The sequence below is a fragment of the Chelonoidis abingdonii genome, chromosome 7 (genome assembly GCF_003597395.2).
Source record: "Chelonoidis abingdonii isolate Lonesome George chromosome 7, CheloAbing_2.0, whole genome shotgun sequence".
NCBI lineage: Eukaryota > Metazoa > Chordata > Testudines > Testudinidae > Chelonoidis > Chelonoidis abingdonii.
Window position 1 is genome coordinate 111,513,053 of NC_133775.1, and position 19,757 is coordinate 111,532,809.

The 19,757-nt window shown below is 47.7% G+C and overlaps 1 protein-coding gene across 1 annotated transcript in view; it reads right to left on the reverse strand.

The window, feature by feature from the left end:
- Positions 1–15,368, reverse strand: part of LOC116833296 (bromodomain-containing protein 8-like) — a 27,031-nt gene extending 11,663 nt beyond the window's left edge. The window contains exons 1-6 of the mRNA XM_032794739.2: positions 15,333–15,368; positions 14,483–14,773; positions 13,543–14,025; positions 11,438–11,595; positions 8,087–8,173; positions 7,309–7,377 (exon numbers count right to left, since the gene is read on the reverse strand). Coding sequence (XP_032650630.2) covers positions 7,309–7,377; positions 8,087–8,173; positions 11,438–11,595; positions 13,543–14,025; positions 14,483–14,773; positions 15,333–15,368 — 1,124 coding nt within the window. The remainder of the gene's footprint in view (positions 1–7,308; positions 7,378–8,086; positions 8,174–11,437; positions 11,596–13,542; positions 14,026–14,482; positions 14,774–15,332) is intronic.
- Between the last annotated feature and the right edge of the window lie 4,389 nt (positions 15,369–19,757).

Genomic DNA, 19,757 nt, shown 5'->3' on the forward strand with positions numbered 1-19,757 from the left:
GAGCGCTGTGCTAATAAAACAGAGTGGTCTGACAAACTGTGAGTCCTGATTCTAACTTTGACATTGGCCCTTCCTATACAGCCCTGGAGCCTGCACTTGGTGTACTGGTGTCAGTGCTCGGCACACATTACTAGAACTCCAAACTGGAGGGAGCACAGAGAAGAGCAACCATACACTGAAGCAGTGAGGAAGTGAGAGTTCAAAACAAGTCATGGACAAAAGGCTAGATTCACAAACTGACTTTGGGTGCCTAAGTCCAACACCTACGCACCACTGAGTGTCACAACAGAAGAGGTCACTCACTTTGTGCAGTAATTGTTCTTTGAGATGTGTCCCCCTATGGGTGCGCCTCTTCAGGTGCGCAGGAGCCTCGCAAACCCGTGATCAGAGCTTTTCCATTAGCAGTGTATGGTCGGCCCATGCATGCACTCTGTACAACCTTGTGCTGCACACCGAGGGACTATAGGACTGCACGGGTGAACTGCCCCCAGTTCCTTCTCTATCCAACTGGCCAAAAAAGAGAGAAGAAGGAGGGTGGGTAGTGGAGCACCCACAGGGGGACACATCTCAAAGAACTACCATTACTGTACAGGGTGAGTACCTTTTCTCCCTATGGGTGCCCCACTTCAGGTGCTTCCTGAGCAGTACCTCACAGGGAAGAGGGAACTTCAGAACTGAGTCCAAGGCTGAAGCAGTACAGGAGAATTAAGTGTCACATGATCTCTGACGCTGTGGACCAAGTGTTTAGACAAGGTACACACTGAAGCCCAGTAGCAGCTCTGCATCTCTCAGTGTTTTTGAGCAAAGCTGTGGAAGTTACCTGTGATTGGGCAGAGCGCACATTTATCCTTTGGGGTAGGAGGCAGAGCACCACTTGCATTCTGGCGAGCAACCACACCCCCAGACCGCCATCTCAACAGTCTCTGCATAAAGATTATGAACCACTTGGTCTTTCTGTACTGGAGTCAGTCTAGCTGATTTCCAAAATAGCTTGATCCTATCTAGATAAAAGGCCAGTGTCCGTCTGGTATCTTAACGTATGAACAGAGGTTTCATGCTGGGATTTACATTGTTTGGGGAAAACACTGGTAGATGAATCCCTTGGTTAAGACGAAAATCCAACAATACTTTAGGTAAGAATTTAGGGTGCAGCCATAAAGGGACCCAGACTCGAATATCCTGTGAGGAATTTGAAAGTCCAGCTCCCATTTGTAGTCCTGGGAGAAGTGCCTGCTGATCATATTGGCTGTGACATTCTGGAGTCCAGGAAGGTAAATGATTGAGATATGAAGAAGTTACCTTGTGCAGCAGCGATGGTTCTTCAAGATGTGTGTTCTTATGTGAGTAACTTCCTCCTCTTCTTCAAGCAGTGTTCCTATGGATGATCCACTGTAGGTGACTCCCAAGCAGTATCCCGTACTGGAGGCTGGGACTTCACCGTTAAGTCTGTTATAGTTAATAGCATTGTGGCATCGAATCTGGTGTCTGACTGCAGCAGAGTCCCCCAGGATGGCATAGTGTTCTGCAAAGGAATGTGCAGATGTCCAGGTAGCTGCTCTGCAGATTTCGGATATAGGAATACCCTTGGAGAAAGCGACGGACAAGGAAACTGATCTCGTAGCATGTGTGTGGACTGTGGATGGAGGTGCTAAATTATTAATCTGATAACAGAGTTTGATACAGTTCAAGACCCATTTGGAGAGTCTTTGAGCTGAAATTGCTGTGCCTTTAGACCTGACCATGATAGAGAGGAAGAGTCGGAGATTTTATAAAAGTTTTTGTCCTGTCCAAATAGAAGTCCAAGGCTCTCTTTACGTCAAGTGTATGCAGGATGGCTTCCCCGTTATCCTGATGAGGTTTGGGATAAATGACTGGAAGGTGAATGAGCTGATGTGATGATGCAATTCTGATGGGACTCAACTGAGAGTGCCAATTCAGGACAAATCACTTAAACAGGGTAGTTACAGCCCAAGGCTGGGGTTTTTCCCACCTCTAAGGCAAACCAAACCAGCCAGCCAAAGAGGACTTCGGTCTCACCCCACTGGCTAACCACAAGTCACACAAGCAATTCCCTTAGACACTCCAGTTTCCCAGTATCACCACCAGTGCCACTCATCTGGGGGATGAATGGTTATGAAAACCAACACCCCAATAAAAGAAAAAAAGGTTCTCTCGATCCCAAAGAATCAAGCCCCAGACGCAAGTCAATATACAGATCAGATCTTAACCACAAATCACGCTGTTGCCAATCCTTTAGAATCTAAAATCTAAAGATTTATTCATAAAAGGAAAAGGATATAGATGAGAGCTAGAATTGGTTAAACGGAATCAATTACATACAGTAATGGCAAAGTTCTTAGTTCAGGCTTGTAGCAGTGATGGAGTAAACTGCAGGTTCAAATCAAGTCTCTAGAGTACATCCCCCGCTGGGATGGGTCATTCAGTCCTTTGTTCAGAGCTTCAGTTTGTAGCAAAGTTCCTCCAGAGGTGAGAAGAAGGATTGAAGACAAGATGGAGATGAGGCATCAGCCTTTTATAGGCTTTTCCGGGTGTAAGAACACTTCTTTGTTGTTACTATGGAAAATTACAGCAACATGGAGTCTGGAGTCACATGGGCAAGTCCCTGCATACTTTGCTGAGTCACAAGACGTATCTGCCTTCTTTCAATGGGTCAATTGTGTAGCTGATGGTCCTTAATAGCCCATCAAGCAGGCTAGGCAGAGCTAACACCAACCTGTCTGGGATATCTCCCAGAAGCACAGCACAAATTTGAAATACAGATAGTATAGAGCCAATACTCATAATTTCAACTACAAAATTATATATACATATAGACAGCATAATCATAACCAGCAACCCATAACCTGGTCTTAAGACACCTTATATGACCTCCTTTACATAAAATTTGGTGCCACTACAGGACCTTGGTTGCACCCATGTTCTGTATGGTCCCAGATTATATCAAATAACGTCACAGCTGGTTTGTGTGAAATGCTCAAATCACTTTGGGGGGGGAACTTCAGATGTGGTCTGAGGGTGACTTTGTCAGGAAGAATACTATGAAGGGGGGATGTGCCCTTAGAGCCACTATCTACCCAATCCTTCTTGCTGAGGTGATGGCAATCAGAAACACCATCTTCATGAAAAGGTGAGTTAGAGAACAAGTGGCCAAGGGCGGTATAGTCCTTTTAAAAGTAGACTGAGATCTCATTGTTGGGTAGGAAGCCTGGGTTGAGGAAAGAGGTTTGCTAGCCCTTTGAGAAACCTCTTTGTTGTCAGGAGGGAGAAAATGGAGTACCGTTCTACTTGCTGGTGGAAGTTGCTAATGCTGCTAAGTGTACTTTTAGCGAGCTAATAGAGTCCCGATTTCTTGAGATTCACCAAACAGTCTAGGATTACAGGTAGAGTGGCTGTATCCAAAGTGACTCCTATGGGCTGGCACCACATTCGAAATCTGGTCCACTTTTGTAGGTAAGTATGCTGGGTAGCCATTTTCCTGCCGTGTAATAACACCTCCTGTACCTCTTCAGAGCAATATGATTCTATGTGCTGGAACATGAAGGAACCAGGCTTTGTGGTTGAAGGGCCACCTCCATTAGGAGAAGCTTAAGTCTCAGTTCTCTAGCCTTTCTGGATCTGAACTTCAGTTGTTGGCATAAGCCACACTTATATGGTTCTCTCCCAGATAGCGGATGCACTGAGAGCGTCCGTCAGTCACTGGGATAGATCTCTTGCAACTGAGACACTTCTTGAAGCCTGGTAAACCAGGCATACCCTATCCAGGGGGTCCCTGGATGGCGAGTAGGGGAGTTGAAGAAAAGAAGTCTAAAATCAAATTTTGTGCTTTTTTGTAATCAAAGATAAAGGAGTTAAGAAACGAAAGGGAAGCTCCAAAAAAGGTAGCTAAATTAACAATTCTGAAGACATTAACAATCTGCTAATGGACAGCTAAAGCCCTAACAACAAGGAGTCCTTGTGGTACCTTAGAGACTAACAAATTTATCTGAGCATAAGCTTTCGTGGCCTAGAGCCCATTTCATCAGGTACATGAAGTGAAAAATACAGGATCAGGTATAAATACATGAAAGGATGGGGGTTGCTTTACCAAGTGTGGGGTCAGTCTAACGAGATAAATCAATTAAGGGCAGGATACCAATAGAGGAAAAATAACTTCTGAAATGATAAAAGAGTGGCCCATTACAGACTCTCGACAAGGTGTGAGTAACAGTAGGGAGAAATTAGTAATGGAGAAATTAAGTTTAGGTTTTGTAATGACCCAACCACTCCCAGTCTTTATTCAGGCCTAATCTGACGATATCCAGTTTGCAAATTAATTCCAGTTCTGCAGTTTCACATTGGAGTCTGTTTTTGAAGTTTTGTTGAAGAATTGCCACTTTTAGGTCTGTTATTGAGTGACCAGAGAGACTGAAGTGTTCTCCTACTAGTTTTTGAATGTTATGATTCCTGATGTCAGATTTGTGTCTATTTATTTTTTTGCGTAGAGACTGTCCGGTTTGACCAATGTACATGGCAGAGGGGCATTGCTGGCACATGATGGCATATATGACATTGGTAGATGTGCAGGTGAACGAGCCCCTGATGGCCTGGCTGATGTGATTAGGTCCTATGATGGCGTCCCTTGAATAGATATGTGGACAGAGTTGGCAATGGGCTTTGTTGCAAGGATAGGTTCCTGGGTTAGTGTTTTTGTTGTGTGGTGTGCAGTTGCTGGTGAGTATTTGTTTCAGGTTGGGGGACTGTCTGTAAGCGAGGACTGGCCTATCTCCCAAGGTCTGTGAGAGTGAGGGATCGTCTTTCAAGATAGGTTGTAGATCCCTGATGATGCGCTGGAGAGGTTTTAGTTGGTGACTGTAGGTGATGGCTAGTGGCGTTCTGTTACTTTATTTGTTGGGCCTGTCTTGTAGTAGGTGACTTCTGGGTACTCTTCTGGCTCTGTCAATCTGTTTCTTCACTTTACCAGGTGGGTACTGTAGTTTTAAGAATGGTTGATAGAGATCCTGTAGGTGTTTGTCTCTGTCTGAGGGATTGGAGCTTGGCTGTAGACAATGGATTGTGTGATGTGGTCTGGATGAAAGCTGGAGGCATGTAGGTAAGTACAGTGGTCAGTAGGTTTCCAGTATAGGGTGATGTTTATGTGACCATCGCTTATTGGCAATGTAGTGTCTAGGAAGTGGACCTCTTGTGTGGACTGGTCCAGGCTCAGGTTGATGGTAGGGTGGAAATCGTTGAAAACTTGGTGGAATTCCTCAAGGGCCTCCCTTCCTATGGGTCCAGATGATGAAGATGATGATGATGTCATCAATGTAGCGCAAGTAGAGCAGGGGCATAAGGGGATGAGAGCTGAGGAAGCATTGTTCTAAGTCAGCCATAAAAATGTTGGCATACCGAGGGGTCATGCAGGTACCCATAGCAGTCCCGCTGACTTGAAGGTATATATTGTCCCCAAATGTGAAGTCACAAAGTTCAGCCACCAGGTTTGCCGTGACATTATCAGGGATACTGTTCCCGACAGCTTGTAGTCCATCTTTGTGTGGAATGTTGGTGTAGAGAGCTTCTACATCCACAGAGGCCAGGATGGTGTTGTTTCTGGAAGATCACCAATGGATTGTAGTTTCCTCAGGAAGTCAATGGCGTCTCAAAGATAGCTGGGAGTAATGATAGCATAGGGCATGAGGAGAGAGTCTACATAGCCAGATAATCCTGCTGTCAGAGTGCCAATACCTGAGATGATGGGGCATCCAGGATTCCCAGGTTTATGGATTTTGGGTAGCAGGGGGGTCAGAGGGTAATGGCCTATAGAATGTGGTGTCTAGCAGCCTCTTGTTCATATTCCGACCTATTAATGATGATGACAGCATCTCCTTTGTCAGCCTTTTTTATTATGATGTCAGAGTTGTTCCTGAGGCTATGGACCACATTGTGTTCTGCACAACAGACTGGACTTCTACATAGAGTGCTTCCGTCGACGTGCACGAGCTGAAATTGGGGAAAAGCACATTGTGCAAGTTGATGGAAACACTCTATGTAGAAGTCCAGTCTGTTGTGGAAAAGCAGTATCACTTGCCCCATAACCTTAGCCATTACCCTCTGACCCCACTGAGGATTACAAAATGAAACTACATCATCTGCTCAAGAAACTCCCTAAAGAAGTACAGGAACAAATTTACACTGACACAGCCCTAAAGCCCCGAACAGGGGTATTCTACTTGCTACCCAAAATCCATCAAGGGCTCGAGAGGCGCATGCGGGCCTGAAGTGGAGCACCCATTAGGGCACTACTCAAAGACCCACTGCTCTGCTGCTGACTCACCCTGTAGGCACCTCAGTTTCTGCTGGTGGGCATGTAGGTCCTGACACTACCAAGCTCCTTGGCCCTCTAGCACACACCTAAGCCCCAGAAGGATTCTCCAGCAAGGAACTACTCTGCCTATCTCAGCGTGGCAAGTGTGCTTTGAATATGCCTACCCTACACAAAAGACTGCTGGGGTAAGAGTTTTTTGGGTAGGTTGGCTGGTACAGGTATCCCAAGAGCTCTGAGGTTAGGGCCCTCACCTGGAATGTAGGAGAGATAGGTTTGTATGTGCCAAGAAATTAGCTATACAAATTAGAACACTGCGAGCAGGAGAGTGTGGGAGACCCACCCCCTAACAGTGAGTAGCCCAGCAGTTAGGGTGCTCACCTGGGATGTGGGAGATCCAGGCCTGACTCCCCATGCTGCCTGATTTGGAGCTGTGACTTGAATCCTGGACCCTATAGTGCAGGTGAGAGCTATCACTACTAGTCTGTTGGCTACAAGAGATGGGTGTGTTTCCCTTTATCATCCCCATCTGCCACCTTGCCTGCTGGTTCTTGGAGGCATCGGAGCAGGGGATGGGGCTAAGAACATAACAGCTTCGAAGTATTTGAAGAGTGTAAACTTGCAGGAGGAAGTTGGAGTATTTCAGGTGGGCCAAAGGTGCGACATTTCAAAAAGGAACATGGATGGTGAAAGGCAAAATGGAGGCGGTAATATAAGAAAAAGTTTCTCGAGAGTGAGGTCTATTCAGGGAGAGAGTCTCCTTGGGAGAGCTGGGGCAGGATGGGAGCCCCACCGCTTTGGACTAAGCCTTGGAGAAGACACTGTAGGGAACATTCCCACTCTAGTCTCTGATGGGAGGCAGATACCATGGTGACAAGCATGGGGCAGATAACACAAAGTTGCCCCATAGCTTTTTCCTCTCTACATGCTGGGGCTCTCGGAAGGTGGAGGAAGCAGATGAAAATGTTTTAGAACAGCCGCCATCCTACCTTCTCACCACATCCTTATACCCAGGAGCCTGCTTGTTTGACACTGGCTTCAGGAACGGGCCACAGTACCTAGAGGGACAATCCCAAAGAGACAGGAAAGAATCAGGTTTGTCCCGCACTGTTCACATGACCCTTGAAGAGGGGGCAGCAGGCCCACTATTCCTCTTCTCTGGAGCCCATGAAGGCTGATGTGGGGCCAGTGACTAGCAATCCCCAAGGGAAATACGGGAATGATGGCAGGAAACCTTGGAGTCCACTGTTGGTGGTCACTAAGGCAGGAACCTGAACTCAGTTTCCTGCTTGAACCAGTGGCTGCCAAGTTAATCAGAAGGAACATGCAGCAGGGCCAGTGCCTTGCATTAGCCCGATCCCTGCAAGAGGAGACATTCCGGCTACAGACAGTGAACCCAGTGAGAAATGATCCATTTACTCTTGCCCTTATGGAAGGGCCCTGGGGCTAGAGTTAGGGAAAGGGGCGATGCAAGTTTCACTCCCAGCTCCGCTGCTGCCCCTCAATCCCAATCTGCAGCCCCTCTGCTATTCTAGCCCTGGACTTCTTTCCCACTCCTCCTAGCTCTGCTACTGCCCTCAGCCCACAGCCCCCTGACACTTCAGTCCTGCTCCCCACACCTCAGCTCTGGTGGGTCCCCTCAGTTCACAGATTCAAAAAGTCCAAGGCCAGAAGGGACCATTGTGACCTTCTAGTCTAACCCCCTGTATAACACATGCCAGAGAACTTCCCCCAGATAATTATGAGCTGTCCCCCAGAGATACATACCTGTGGCTGGCTATCATCTTCCAGATGGACAGCAACGTCTTTTTGAAAAGCAAATGTCGCAGTGGGTTAGCACAGCTGAGAGGCACCCTGCACAGAGGAGAGGTTATCAACTCATCATGCCAGATAAGGAGCAGGGGGATGTACTGCCACTGCTGGCTTCCAGGACACTCAGGAGGAGGGAAGGTCACTGCTCGTTAGCTTGTGGTCTAAACAAAAACACCTTCCAGGTAGCTACAGGGCAAGTCTCCCCATCAGGGATGTATGGAGTGGCTCCTCCATCAAGGATCTACAGGGAACTATTTCCCAAGCCACTTCCTTTGTTTGGGTCCCTCCAGAGACACTCATTTTGGGGTTCAGCTCAGCTGCAACAGCTGCCATTGGACCCACAACTCTCAGGCTAGAATAGGTCTTTGGCAATGGCTCAGTGATGGCAGAGACACCAAGGCACCATGTGATGCCACGTGTGGAGTTTACTAAAGGCAGCAAAACCTGGGGAGAAGTCACTGAGCTCCTGCTGGAGCCACCGGACCAGGGTTCTCTCTTGGGCTGGTGGTGGAAGGTCTCTTTTGCTCAGATCCACAAAGGGACTTTTGGCACTGCTGTGAGCCACAAAACTCCTGCTCAGCTGCTATCTAACCCCCACCAGGTTGTAAAAGTTCCCTCAGCACTGAAGTGTTTGCCTCTGGGGACGAGCTCTTCTGCCTCAGGCAGGTGTCTGGAGGCCCATCTCATGTTTAAGCCTCAATGAGATCCTCAAATGGATGGAAACAGGCACTCCTGTTTAGTTTGCCTGCAGGATCCGGGCTGGCAGGCATGCCCAGAGCATGGCTGCCCTGCACAGCATGGCCAGGAGGGAGAGGGTAATAGCCTCTCTTATGCCTTTAGCTTAGTGGCTAAGGTATGCACCTCGGAGGTGGGAGACCCAGTTTCAGTGCCCCTTTCTACTTGGTGAAACAAAGGGCTTTGCTTTAAGGTAAAGCCCCTCACCATGGGCCTGTTGAAGAGCCCAAGTAGGGGTCTCTCAATCTCTCTTGTTGAGGCCATTACACTTATGAATGAATTAAATATGAATGAGGTCAGAGCACAAGTGAGCATGACTCTATAGTCCAGGGGTAAGGGCCCCTATCTGATGAGGGAATCCCTCTTCACTCTTCAGAGTGGGGACTGAACAGGGGTTTCCCACATCCCAGGGAGTACCCTGAGATTAGAGGTTTTGTTAGATCTGGTCTAGGAAGTATTCTAGGAAGTTCTCTCATTAATGTGTCATGGTGCTATGCAGCAGGTCAGACTAGATCACCACAGTGGGGCCTTCTGGCCTTGGAATCTATGACCCTATAAGGAAGGCCTACGCCACCTGACTCTAGGAGAGGGCTCCCTGCTGTGGATCGCAAGCAGAGACAAGTGGCTCCTGACACCCTGGATTTAGGAACTAAATGCTTTGGGGCTTAGGATACTTCCCTCTCCTCAGCCTCTCCCTCTGGCCAGTTTAGGTGGTGCCTGCACAGTGTGCTGATGTGCTGTGGATCCTGTTGTGGGGTGATCACCCACTCCCGCCTGGGAGGGGTTAAAAGTAACCCTGGTAAAGGCCTGTGGCAGGGAAAGATGCTAATAGGCTGATTAGGGAAGCAGCCGCAGCTGGGCCACGCCCCAATAAGGCCTCAGCTGGCCCTATAGAAGAGGCTGGGAGCCAGGAGCTCAAGAGTCTCTCTCTAACTGTAGAGGGAGAAGGACCTGGCTGCAGGGACCTGAGTAGAGTACCTGGGTGGAGCAGGGCTGGGGAAAGGCAGAGGAGCTGGGGAGCTCTAGCCTGGAAAGCCCCAGGCTGTGGCCTAGCATAAGGCCAATGGGTACCGGGGGTTTCAGAGGGCAGCCCAGGGGTAGGCAAAGGCAGAAGGTCCAAACCCAACCTTGCTGGTGATGAGTAGGCTGACACTGCAGTCTGCCCCAATGGCAGTGACTGCCCCAGCTAGACAATGACTGGCAGTAGCTTTATACTGAGGTGAGGTGGGGATAGTGGGTAGGGGCTCCCTAGGGAGGGGAGACCCTGAGACAAAGGGGTTACTGCCAAGGGGCAGCACCCCAGATAATGGGGCATCAGGTCTGGGAGGAACACTGGCCTGCAGAAGGCACTCTGGAGGCTGGATGAGCTAATTCCCAGAGACAACCAGCAGGAGGGGCCGCAAGGGTGAGTCCTGCATTGCTACAATCCCATTCTTAGGCGCCTCATTGTATAGGGACCCTCAGCACCTAATCCAGGCTTTGTGGGTTCCAACGATATTCTAGGCACCTAAACATTAGTTGTTGCAATGTCTAAGTCCCTTTGAGGATCTAGGCCTTGTCCCTGCTGCAGCCCTCCAGTTCCCATGTTCCATCCCCCGGCCCTACATCATACCCAGCCTCCTGCCCCTTAAGTGCACAGAACTCATGTGGGAGTCTATGAGATGGTGGCCTGTCACTTTAAGGGTGTCTGGGTTCTTGTGCTACAACTGTGGGAATGGCTGTGAAATGAATGAAGCAGGACAAGGAGTCCAGTCTTGTCTTTCTCTCTGCAGAATGAGAGGCTCTAATCGGTGTGAATATCTCCACAGGAGGAGGCAGTGATGGCTCTGACTGGTGGGTGTCTGGTATGCAGTGTTAGTACAGTTACTCCACTACTAAGTCACAGTGTAGCAAACTGGTAATCATCCAGGACTTGAGGCACAAGAAGACACAGGGTTATAGGTAGCAATCATAGAACGCAAGGTGAGCTGAATCAGAGCAGCTCTGAGGAGAGGCCAGGAAGCTGGGTCCAGGACTGGGCAAGAAGCCACAAACCACACTGGGGCAAAGGGCTTTATTGTGGTGACTTTTGTTCTCGTTCCTGTCCTGGAGGGATAGATTTTATTTTATGTTCTGCTGCATCCTTTTTCTTTGGAAAGCCAAACCAGCTTCTCCGGTGTGTGACAGTCTGTCACACACACTCCCCCACCCTCCCCATGGCAGGGCTGGCTCAGCTGACTCAGCACATCTCCAGCTGGAAGTGGGACTGGATTCTTGTGCCTGGCAGAGTATGCCAGGTAACCCCGAAAAACACTGGGGTTTCCTGTACATTTGGTTCCCCGCACTCCCCATTTCACTTTACCTGCATTAGGACTAGCATCCAAAGGTTAGAAGCTCTATCGCCTCCCAAGGCAGCCAGGGCCCTCTCCTTCCCCGTTCCCCGGTGTTCGCTCACCTTCCCTGAGATGACCCCCTCCATTACATGCTCTCTGTCTTGGGCCCATGGAGACAGGTCCACACTACGGCACGCAGGTGGAGCAAAGGGGCCACAGCATCAGCAGCACCTACAAGACCCAGGGCTGCACTACTTACAACTGTGAGGAGGTTCGGCTCATGAGACTGGAGTCCACCAGGGACGCTCTAGAAGGACTGCAGCTATCGCTGTCATTATGTGGGAAGAGATCGTTGTATTCCTCCAACAAGTGGCTCTCACCCTGAGCATGTTCTTTAGGCTGCTCCAGAACGTCAGCCTGGGAACAAACAGAAAGGAGGAATAATGCCTGCAGGGCTGGGTACCTCAGTGACAGAACAGCTGGAATCTCCCAGTCAGGGGCCAGGCTTGTTGCATGTGCCCTTATTACAGCCAAACTTTAAGGCAGGGCCTTCATGGTCTCGTGGAAGCTGTTCCAGCAGGTGGGCAGAAAGGGAACCTTCACCCTGTAGGAGCTGGGGATCTCCCTCTGTGCATGTGACACTCACTTTCAGCCTGTCAGGCCACCAGTCTTCATGGGACAATATCCCCTCCCCACACCTTTCTCATGTTACCAGAGCTCAGAGAATGATCACACTGTCCATCAATGAGGCAGTCCCCAAAGAACAGCCCAGATGGATGTTACCTTCTGCTGGTCAGTCCAGAAACTAGAAGTGGTGTACAGGAGAGGTCCAGGGATAGAAAAGAAGCAGAATGAGGGGTTACTAACAGAGTTTAGCAAGGGAAGGGGCCTGACCGGTAGCAAAAAGAAAATGGCTGTGGAGGGAAACCTGGGCCATAGGGGGTTTGTGTGGTCTCTCAATCCAGGTTTGAGCTGGTTCCTGCTCTGGAGGAAAAGGCTGGGGGCTTAGATAGCAGCTTCAGACACCAAGAAAGGCCACACTGGTACTGAAAGGGAGGCAGCAGACACATGGCAGGGGGAGATGATGATGGACTAGTTGAGGAAAAGAGAGATGGGAGAATGTGGTAACTGAGGCACGTGGTCAACAAGGACACACATACCAGTACCTTGGCAAAGAGGGACAGCAAGCCAAGGGGGTTGTAGCATAACTAGTGATCAAGAAGCTACTAAAAGAGCCCACCAGGAAATAGACTTGTGATCCTGACTAGTCAGAGAACAGTGATGTCACTGGCCTGCAGCCCACAATGGAACCCTGAACTTTGCTGAACTGACACAGGACACAGGAAGGCTTCTCAAAACGCATGGGCCCTCTCCTCTACAGAGCTGCATGCACTCCTAGAGTCAGGGCAGTCACACCTCAGGAAGTTCTGAACACCATAAAAGAATCTTGACTCAAGATGTGTGAATCTGAGCCAAAACTTTCCTGGCTGTTGGAAGAGTGTCATGGGCCACTCTTGACCGAAAGAGCCAATATCAAATTCAGGGAAGGAATCTTCCCTTCCTCTTTCAGACATGCAATAGTCCAACCAACACTGAAAAATCTCATCCCAGATACATCAGTTCTAGACAACTACCAGGATGAGTATCCACACCAAACCTTCGGTTCCTGAGCAAGCTCACAGAGAAGCTAACCAAAGGCCAACTACAAGCTCACCTATGAACACAGGAATCACCATATTGGATCAAACCCAAGATCCATCTAGTCCACTGTCCATACAGACCAGAGAGAAGTGTTACTTAGGGTGCTACAGGGAGCATAACTAGAAGTAGTGGACTGACTTAGAACAGGGCACCTTGGAAAGTGCCAGAAGGTGAGATTTGAGGCTGTGGAACAGGCTCCCCAGGGAGAAGGAGGGCTGTTCCATCATATGAGACTCTGGAAACTGGAGTGAGCCCTAGAGATACATCTCCAGGACACCCTTGACCTGTCTATACAGGAGAAGCAGGTGGACCCGCAAAGGCATTTTTCATCTCTCGTATCTGTGACATGGCAATGCAAAGAGCTTGGCCACAGATAGCAAGGGCACTGTCCTACCCAGCATTATCATTGCTTTTATTACAGTAACACCTAGAGGTGTGAAACTGAGATGGTCTGGTCTGAGCCCTGCAGGGACACACAGGAGACAAAGTCTAATACAGAAGACAAAGTAAGGATCATTATCCCCATTTTACAGATGGTGAACTGAGACCCAGAGAGATTCAGTGACTTGCCCGAGATCACACAGGCAATCTGAAAGCAACCCAGGTCTCTAGAGTCCCAGTCCACAGCCTTAACAACAAAAGTAGCTGCTTTCATGCATTTACCTTCACAGTGCCTGGGAGCGCCCCCTCCAATGCACTCATGTCTGAGGAAGTCTCATTCAGAAGCAGCTTCCTGTTCTTCTCTTCCTCCTCCAGTTCTCCTGCATTCTCCACTGGAAACTGCAGCTCCCTCTTCTCTCTTGAATCCCCTTCCTTCCCTTCTGGGACCTGGGGCTCTCCTGTCTCCTCTCCTAGAATCTGCAGTTCCTCAGGTTCTCCAGTCTCCCAGCCCAGGACATGCAGCTCTCCTGAGACCTGTGGTACCCACTCCTCCCCCACCTCTCTTCCTGGGACGAGCAGTTCCCCAGCCTCTTCTATCAGGAGCTGCAGCTGCTTTTCCTCCTCTCTTGGGACTAGTGGTCCCGCCATTTCTTCCTTGAAGCTCAGGACTTCCTTTTCCTCTTGCTGCCCAGAGCCATAGGAAGCCCAGTGATTCTGTTCTGAGCCTGTGCCACTAATACAGAGGGGTTCCATGAGGTGGATCACCTGTAACACAGAGCAATTTATTACCAAATTTCGAACTACAAGAGCAGGAGTGATTAGGAGGGAGGGATCAGCAGCACGAACCCCATAGAGCTCTTCCATTTCAGCCGCCTTTTCACCTTCAGGGACTTCTAATAAAGCATAGCGTCTAAGTCCAGAGCCTTATTAAAACAGCGTCAGCCCATCGCCTTTTAAATGGTCGGCTCTACATCAGGATCAGGAAACCCATAGGCAAGACAACCAACCAGCCAGCCACTGTGCCCTCTTTGCCATATTTAAAGACTTAGACTTTCCTTTGAGAATATAATCATTCATCTAACAGGGCTCGAGGGGTCTCTGTTGCTCCACACTAGCAGTTATACATGGCAGAGATGCTCAGAGCATCACTGTTTTCAAGGCATTGTTCTAGAGGGATGGGTCAAGCAGACTCTTCTCATGCTACCCACCGCAGCAGCCCTACCTCCAAGAGGAACTGCAGAAGACTGTCTTGTTCACACTGCCCTGCCTCTTCCTGGAGCTCTTCACTGCCATCCTCCCATACCAGAGGTTCCGTGGACTCCAGCCTGCAATCCTCTTCTTCTTGACTTTCTTCTTCCTCCTCCACAGCAGCCTCTTCAGTCATCCTCCAGCTCCCCACCTCCAGCTCCGGGCTGGAGTCCCAGGAGCTGCTGAAAGACAGGCAGCCACTGCTCTTCACAGACTCAACGGGAGACTCTTTATTGGACTCCAACCACAGCCACGCACGACCCATCTGGAAACATACACAAGGGGACAGGTAAAGCCATTAGTTTACAAACTAATTCCAAACTGCACAGACTCCAGCTCATTCCCTTGCATGCTCAGAAAGCCAAATACTGAAAAGTCACATTCAGAGCAGAATCTATTCCTGAGCCCCAGTGTCACAGCCCATTTTCTGCTGCAATCAAAGGCCCCTGCCGCACCACAGGAACTGTAATCTCTTGAGTGACTGAACCTAGGTTTTTATACTACACTTCTCTCTGGCATCTCAGTACCCAACCCATGAGGGCACTCATCCTATTGTGCTCAGAGGGGACTGGGCAGTAATGCAGCTTACACCTTTGTCTGTCTTGTACAGAAGGGGTGCACTTTGGAGTCTCTCTCTTATTAGATGGAGAATGTGGGGTCGTGTGCCAGCCTCACGGGATTCAGAACAGAGGAAACAACCACCCATTTGTATTCCATTGGGGGAGAATTTTATGGGCACCTTAAGATGAAAATATTAGAGCTATTTTGAAAAAGTGAAAAACCATTTCTTCAGATTCTCAACAGCACAGATCCTGCACACTTACATGGTATAAATCCTGTATCATGCCAAAGAAGTCCATGGAGTTGCTCCAGATTCACATTAGAGTAACAAACAGGACTGGCCTATCCTCAAATCCTGAATCCTTGCAATGTAATTCTGACCTGACAGTCCATCAGAAAAACACACTCCCTTCTAAGCTCTTCTGGATGGACCACATACCAGTGCAAAGCTCTTGTGAGGCAGCTCTGAGCAGTGGTGTTGGAGTTTCATATTAGTCAGGTGGGGCCTGATTTGCAGAGGTGCTGAGCAGCTACAGCTCCCACTCACTGCACTTGGCCCTGGCAGTGTTCTGCATGCTGCAGATGCGGCCCATAGTACCCATCATTCCATGTGGCCTTCGCACCATGAAAGCTCTTTGTTTACTTTCTGGAGATGGCAGCAGGAGGAGTTTGCTATTGAGACCCTCCTTCAATTTTACTGTTGGAGGAAACAGATGGAATTTGATTCTTGAAATGACAATGAGACAAACATGATGACTCAAATTGGTGCTAAGTAAGCAGAAAGGCACAACACAAACTGTACTTATCTCTTATTAGCAGTCTGGACTCTGAATGTACAGGAAGGCTCAGCTAGATCTACATTTCTGCAATGGAGCTAGGTTACTGCTACTGCAAGAACTTTCACTTTAGCGTTGTCTGACTAGTACATTTAAAAATAATATAGTATTGCACAAATCTGCTCCTGAACTAATTTAATATTAAAGTTTATGTACATGTATAATACATGCCCAGGAAATAGGCCTGTTAGACATGATATGCTTGGAAAAGAGGAGACTAAGGGGGGATATGATAGAGGTATATAAAATCATGAGTGATGTGGAGAAAGTGCATAAGGAAAAGTTATTTACTTGTTCCATAATATAAGAAATAGGGGCCACCAAATGAAATTAATAGGCAGCAGGTTTAAAACAAATAAAAGGAAGTTCTTCACATAGCACACAGTCAACTTGTGGAACTCCTTACCTGAGGAGGTTGTGAAGACTAGGACTATAACAGAGTTTAAAAGAGAACTAAATAAATTCATGGAGGTTAAGTCCATTAATGACTATTAGCCACGATGGGTAAGGAATGGTGTCCCTAGCCTCTGTTTGCAGAGGGTGGTGATGATGGTAGGAAAGAGATCACTTGATCATTACCTGTTAGGTTCACTCCCTCTGGGGCACCTGACATTGGCTACTGGGATGGATGGACCTTTGGTCTGACTCTGTACGGCCATTCTTATGTCCCTACTGCTTCCTTCACAGAATATCAGGGTTGGAAGGGACCTCAGGAGGTCATCTAGTCCAACCCCCTGCTCAAAGCAGGACCAATCCCCAGACAGATTTTTGCCCTGATCCCTAAGTGGCCCCTTCAAGGATTGAACACATAACCCTAGGTTTAGCAAGCCAATGCTCAAACCACTGAGCTATCTGTTGCTTCTTTGGGGGAACCTAAGATTCTAATACATTGTTCCTGTCTCACAATCTGCTTAACATCCAGGTCACACAATGTACAACTCCCATTAGGAGACACAGTTGGTCTATTTTTCCTAGGTTTGGTTCTATTTTTCCTAGGTTTGGTTAAACCTAGACAAACTTCAGTGCAGTTTTTCCTATGCCCTAATGTATCTGCAGCAGCACTTTCCTGTTTGCTATCATTTGAGACATATTTAAATCATTCTGCTAGTTAACTCTTTCATCATTAGACGCAGGGAGCAGCATTTCATTCCATTTCATGACAGTTTCTTTATCCCATTCTCCAACGTTCGGGCAACAGCCTGAAGACAGGTCAGAGTCAAAATCTCCCACTTCCACTTTCAGCTTCCTTGCAGATTAGTACCAGGACTTTGGCAAACTTAGAGGAAAGGAAGAGGAATGGAGTATGGACAGGATGAAAGGTGATCAGTAATAATGGAGAGAGTAGATGCGAACTGTCAATTTGTGACCAGGATGGGAAAGAGAACCAGGAAGCATTCAACCAGATACAGGTATCAGAGTTCTCAGATAACCCAGCAAGTCAACAGCTGAGGAACCTGTGTCTTGAGGAAAAGAAGAGAAAACTATAGGGGACATACCTCATGTGCATCCTTGTGGTATGAAGCAAGCAGCTACTTAGAGAGGTTCTTCAAACCTCCTTTGAAGGCAAGCAATAGTAATCAGCCACGCCATATTAAGAAGAGTGCAGAGAGATTTCAGGAAGGGACACACAGATAATAAGCTCATGTGCTGTCCCCCTGGAGTGAAAATACGAGATGCAACTGCAAGATGAACAGGGCTATTAGGTTGTCTGGCGAGTTGTCACTGATGACACACTACATCCATTATGGAGAACTACAGATTTTCCAAGACTTCAGGGTTAAGATCCTTAAAGTCAAGTAATATTCTCAGGAATCCTTTTCATCCAACAAATGAAGGCAGAAAATACTGGAGATGAACCATTAGCTGCCTGACTGGTGTGAAGCTGAAGGTTTTGTGGAACATGGGTCCACATTACAGTGGGAGAAGAGGCTGTATGAACCGTACAGCCTGCATCTCACAGGTAGGATGGCTAATTTAGATTAACAGATTCCCAGGCCAGAAGGGACCACTGTGATCACCTAGTCTTAACTCCTACATAGCACAGGCCAGAGAACTGCCCAAAAATAATCCCTAGAGCAGATCTGTTAGAAAAACATCCAGTCTGGATTTAAAAATTGTCCATGATGGAGAGTCCATCATGCCATTTGGTTCATTGTTCCCAGGGTTAATTACCCTCACTTTCAAAAATTTACACTTTATTTCCAACTGAATTTGTCTAGCTTCAACTTCTAGTCACTGGTTTGTGTTAAATTGCTCTGAATCTCTCTGCTAAACTGAAGAACTCATCATTAAATATTTGTTCCCCATGCAGATACCTAGACTGTAATCAAGCCACCCCTTAACCTTCTCTTTGTTAGACTCAAAGAGCTCAATCTCTTTAGTTTATCACTAAGGCAGGTTTTCTAATACTTTAATTATGTCACTATTCTCTGAACCCCTCTCCAGTTTGTCACATTCCTTTTGAATTGTGGGACCAGAACAGGACACAGGATTTCAGCAGTGGTTGCCCCTGTGCCAAATACAGAGGTAAAATAACCTCTCTGCTCATACTCAAGATTCCCCTTTTTATGCACCCCAGGATGGCATTAGCTCTTTTGGCCATGGTATCACACCAGGAGCTCACATTCAGCTGACTATCCACCAATCAAATCTTTTTCAGAGTCGCTGTTCCCAGGATAGAGTCCCCCACCCTGTTAAGTGTGGCCTACATGCTTTGTTCCTAGGTGTATACATTTAGCCATATTAAAACACACATTATTTGCTTGCATCCACTTTTCCAAGTGATCCAGATTGCTCTGAATCAGTGACCTGTCTTCTCCATTTATCATTCCCTCAATTTTTGTATCATCTGCAAACTTTCAGTCATGATTTTATGCTTTTTCCAGATGTGACAATGTGGGAATATTTCATAATATTTTGAGTCCAGCTTGTGCCTCATTTTCCCCTATAGGGTGTGTTGTTACCCAGTGGGTGGAAAAGGACTGTTAGTGTTCAGAGCAGGATAAGATACAGGGAGTGGGTGTCATCTGTTTGGGGATAGGTTCCCATATCAATGGAACATTTGAAAAGACAATACCAAAGCTAATTGACCAGACACTGACATCTAGCAACCAAGGACCCAAAGGGATTTGGATCTCTCCACTTCTCAGCAGGGAGGCTGAGCAACACTCCCCTTCTGGAGAACAAAAAAGACTGGGAAGGTGGGGGATCAGAGTTGGGGGCTGGAAGGAGGTAGGGGTCTCCCTGGAAGCTGAGGAAGGTTAGACTGAAATACAGAGCTTAAACCAAAGGGTTCACTACAGCTTGGCTGGGCTCTGGGTTGACCAGAATAGACTATTCTTTACCTTCATTCCTCTATGCCACTCAAAGGACTTCCTGTGCTGTGTTCCAGTTAATGAATAAACCCTACTGTTTTGACAATACTGTATGAGCCTCGCTGCAAATGCTTGGTGAGGTGCATTAATCCCGGAGGAGCGTACAAGTCTCCAGCAGAGTCTGTCTCAGCTGGACTCACTGAACAGAGCTCACATTGTGAAGGAGTGGGGCCGAAGGCCCAAAGGTCCAGTCTAAGGAGGCAGCGAAACCACATGCCTTAACCTGGAAGAAGAATGAGATGCCTAGGGGGTCCTCCTAAAGACCATTCCAAAGCACCAATGCTGTGGATCCATGACACCAGGTTATTGATAAAAATGTTAAATAGCAGAGGGCTAGAACCAACCTGTGCAGGACCCCCTGGAAACAGCTTCTTGATGACAATTCTTCATTTACAATTATATTTTGAGAGCTGGCAGTTAGCCAAGTTTTTAATCCATGTAATATGTGAAATATTTTACGTTTCAGTTTTTTACTCAA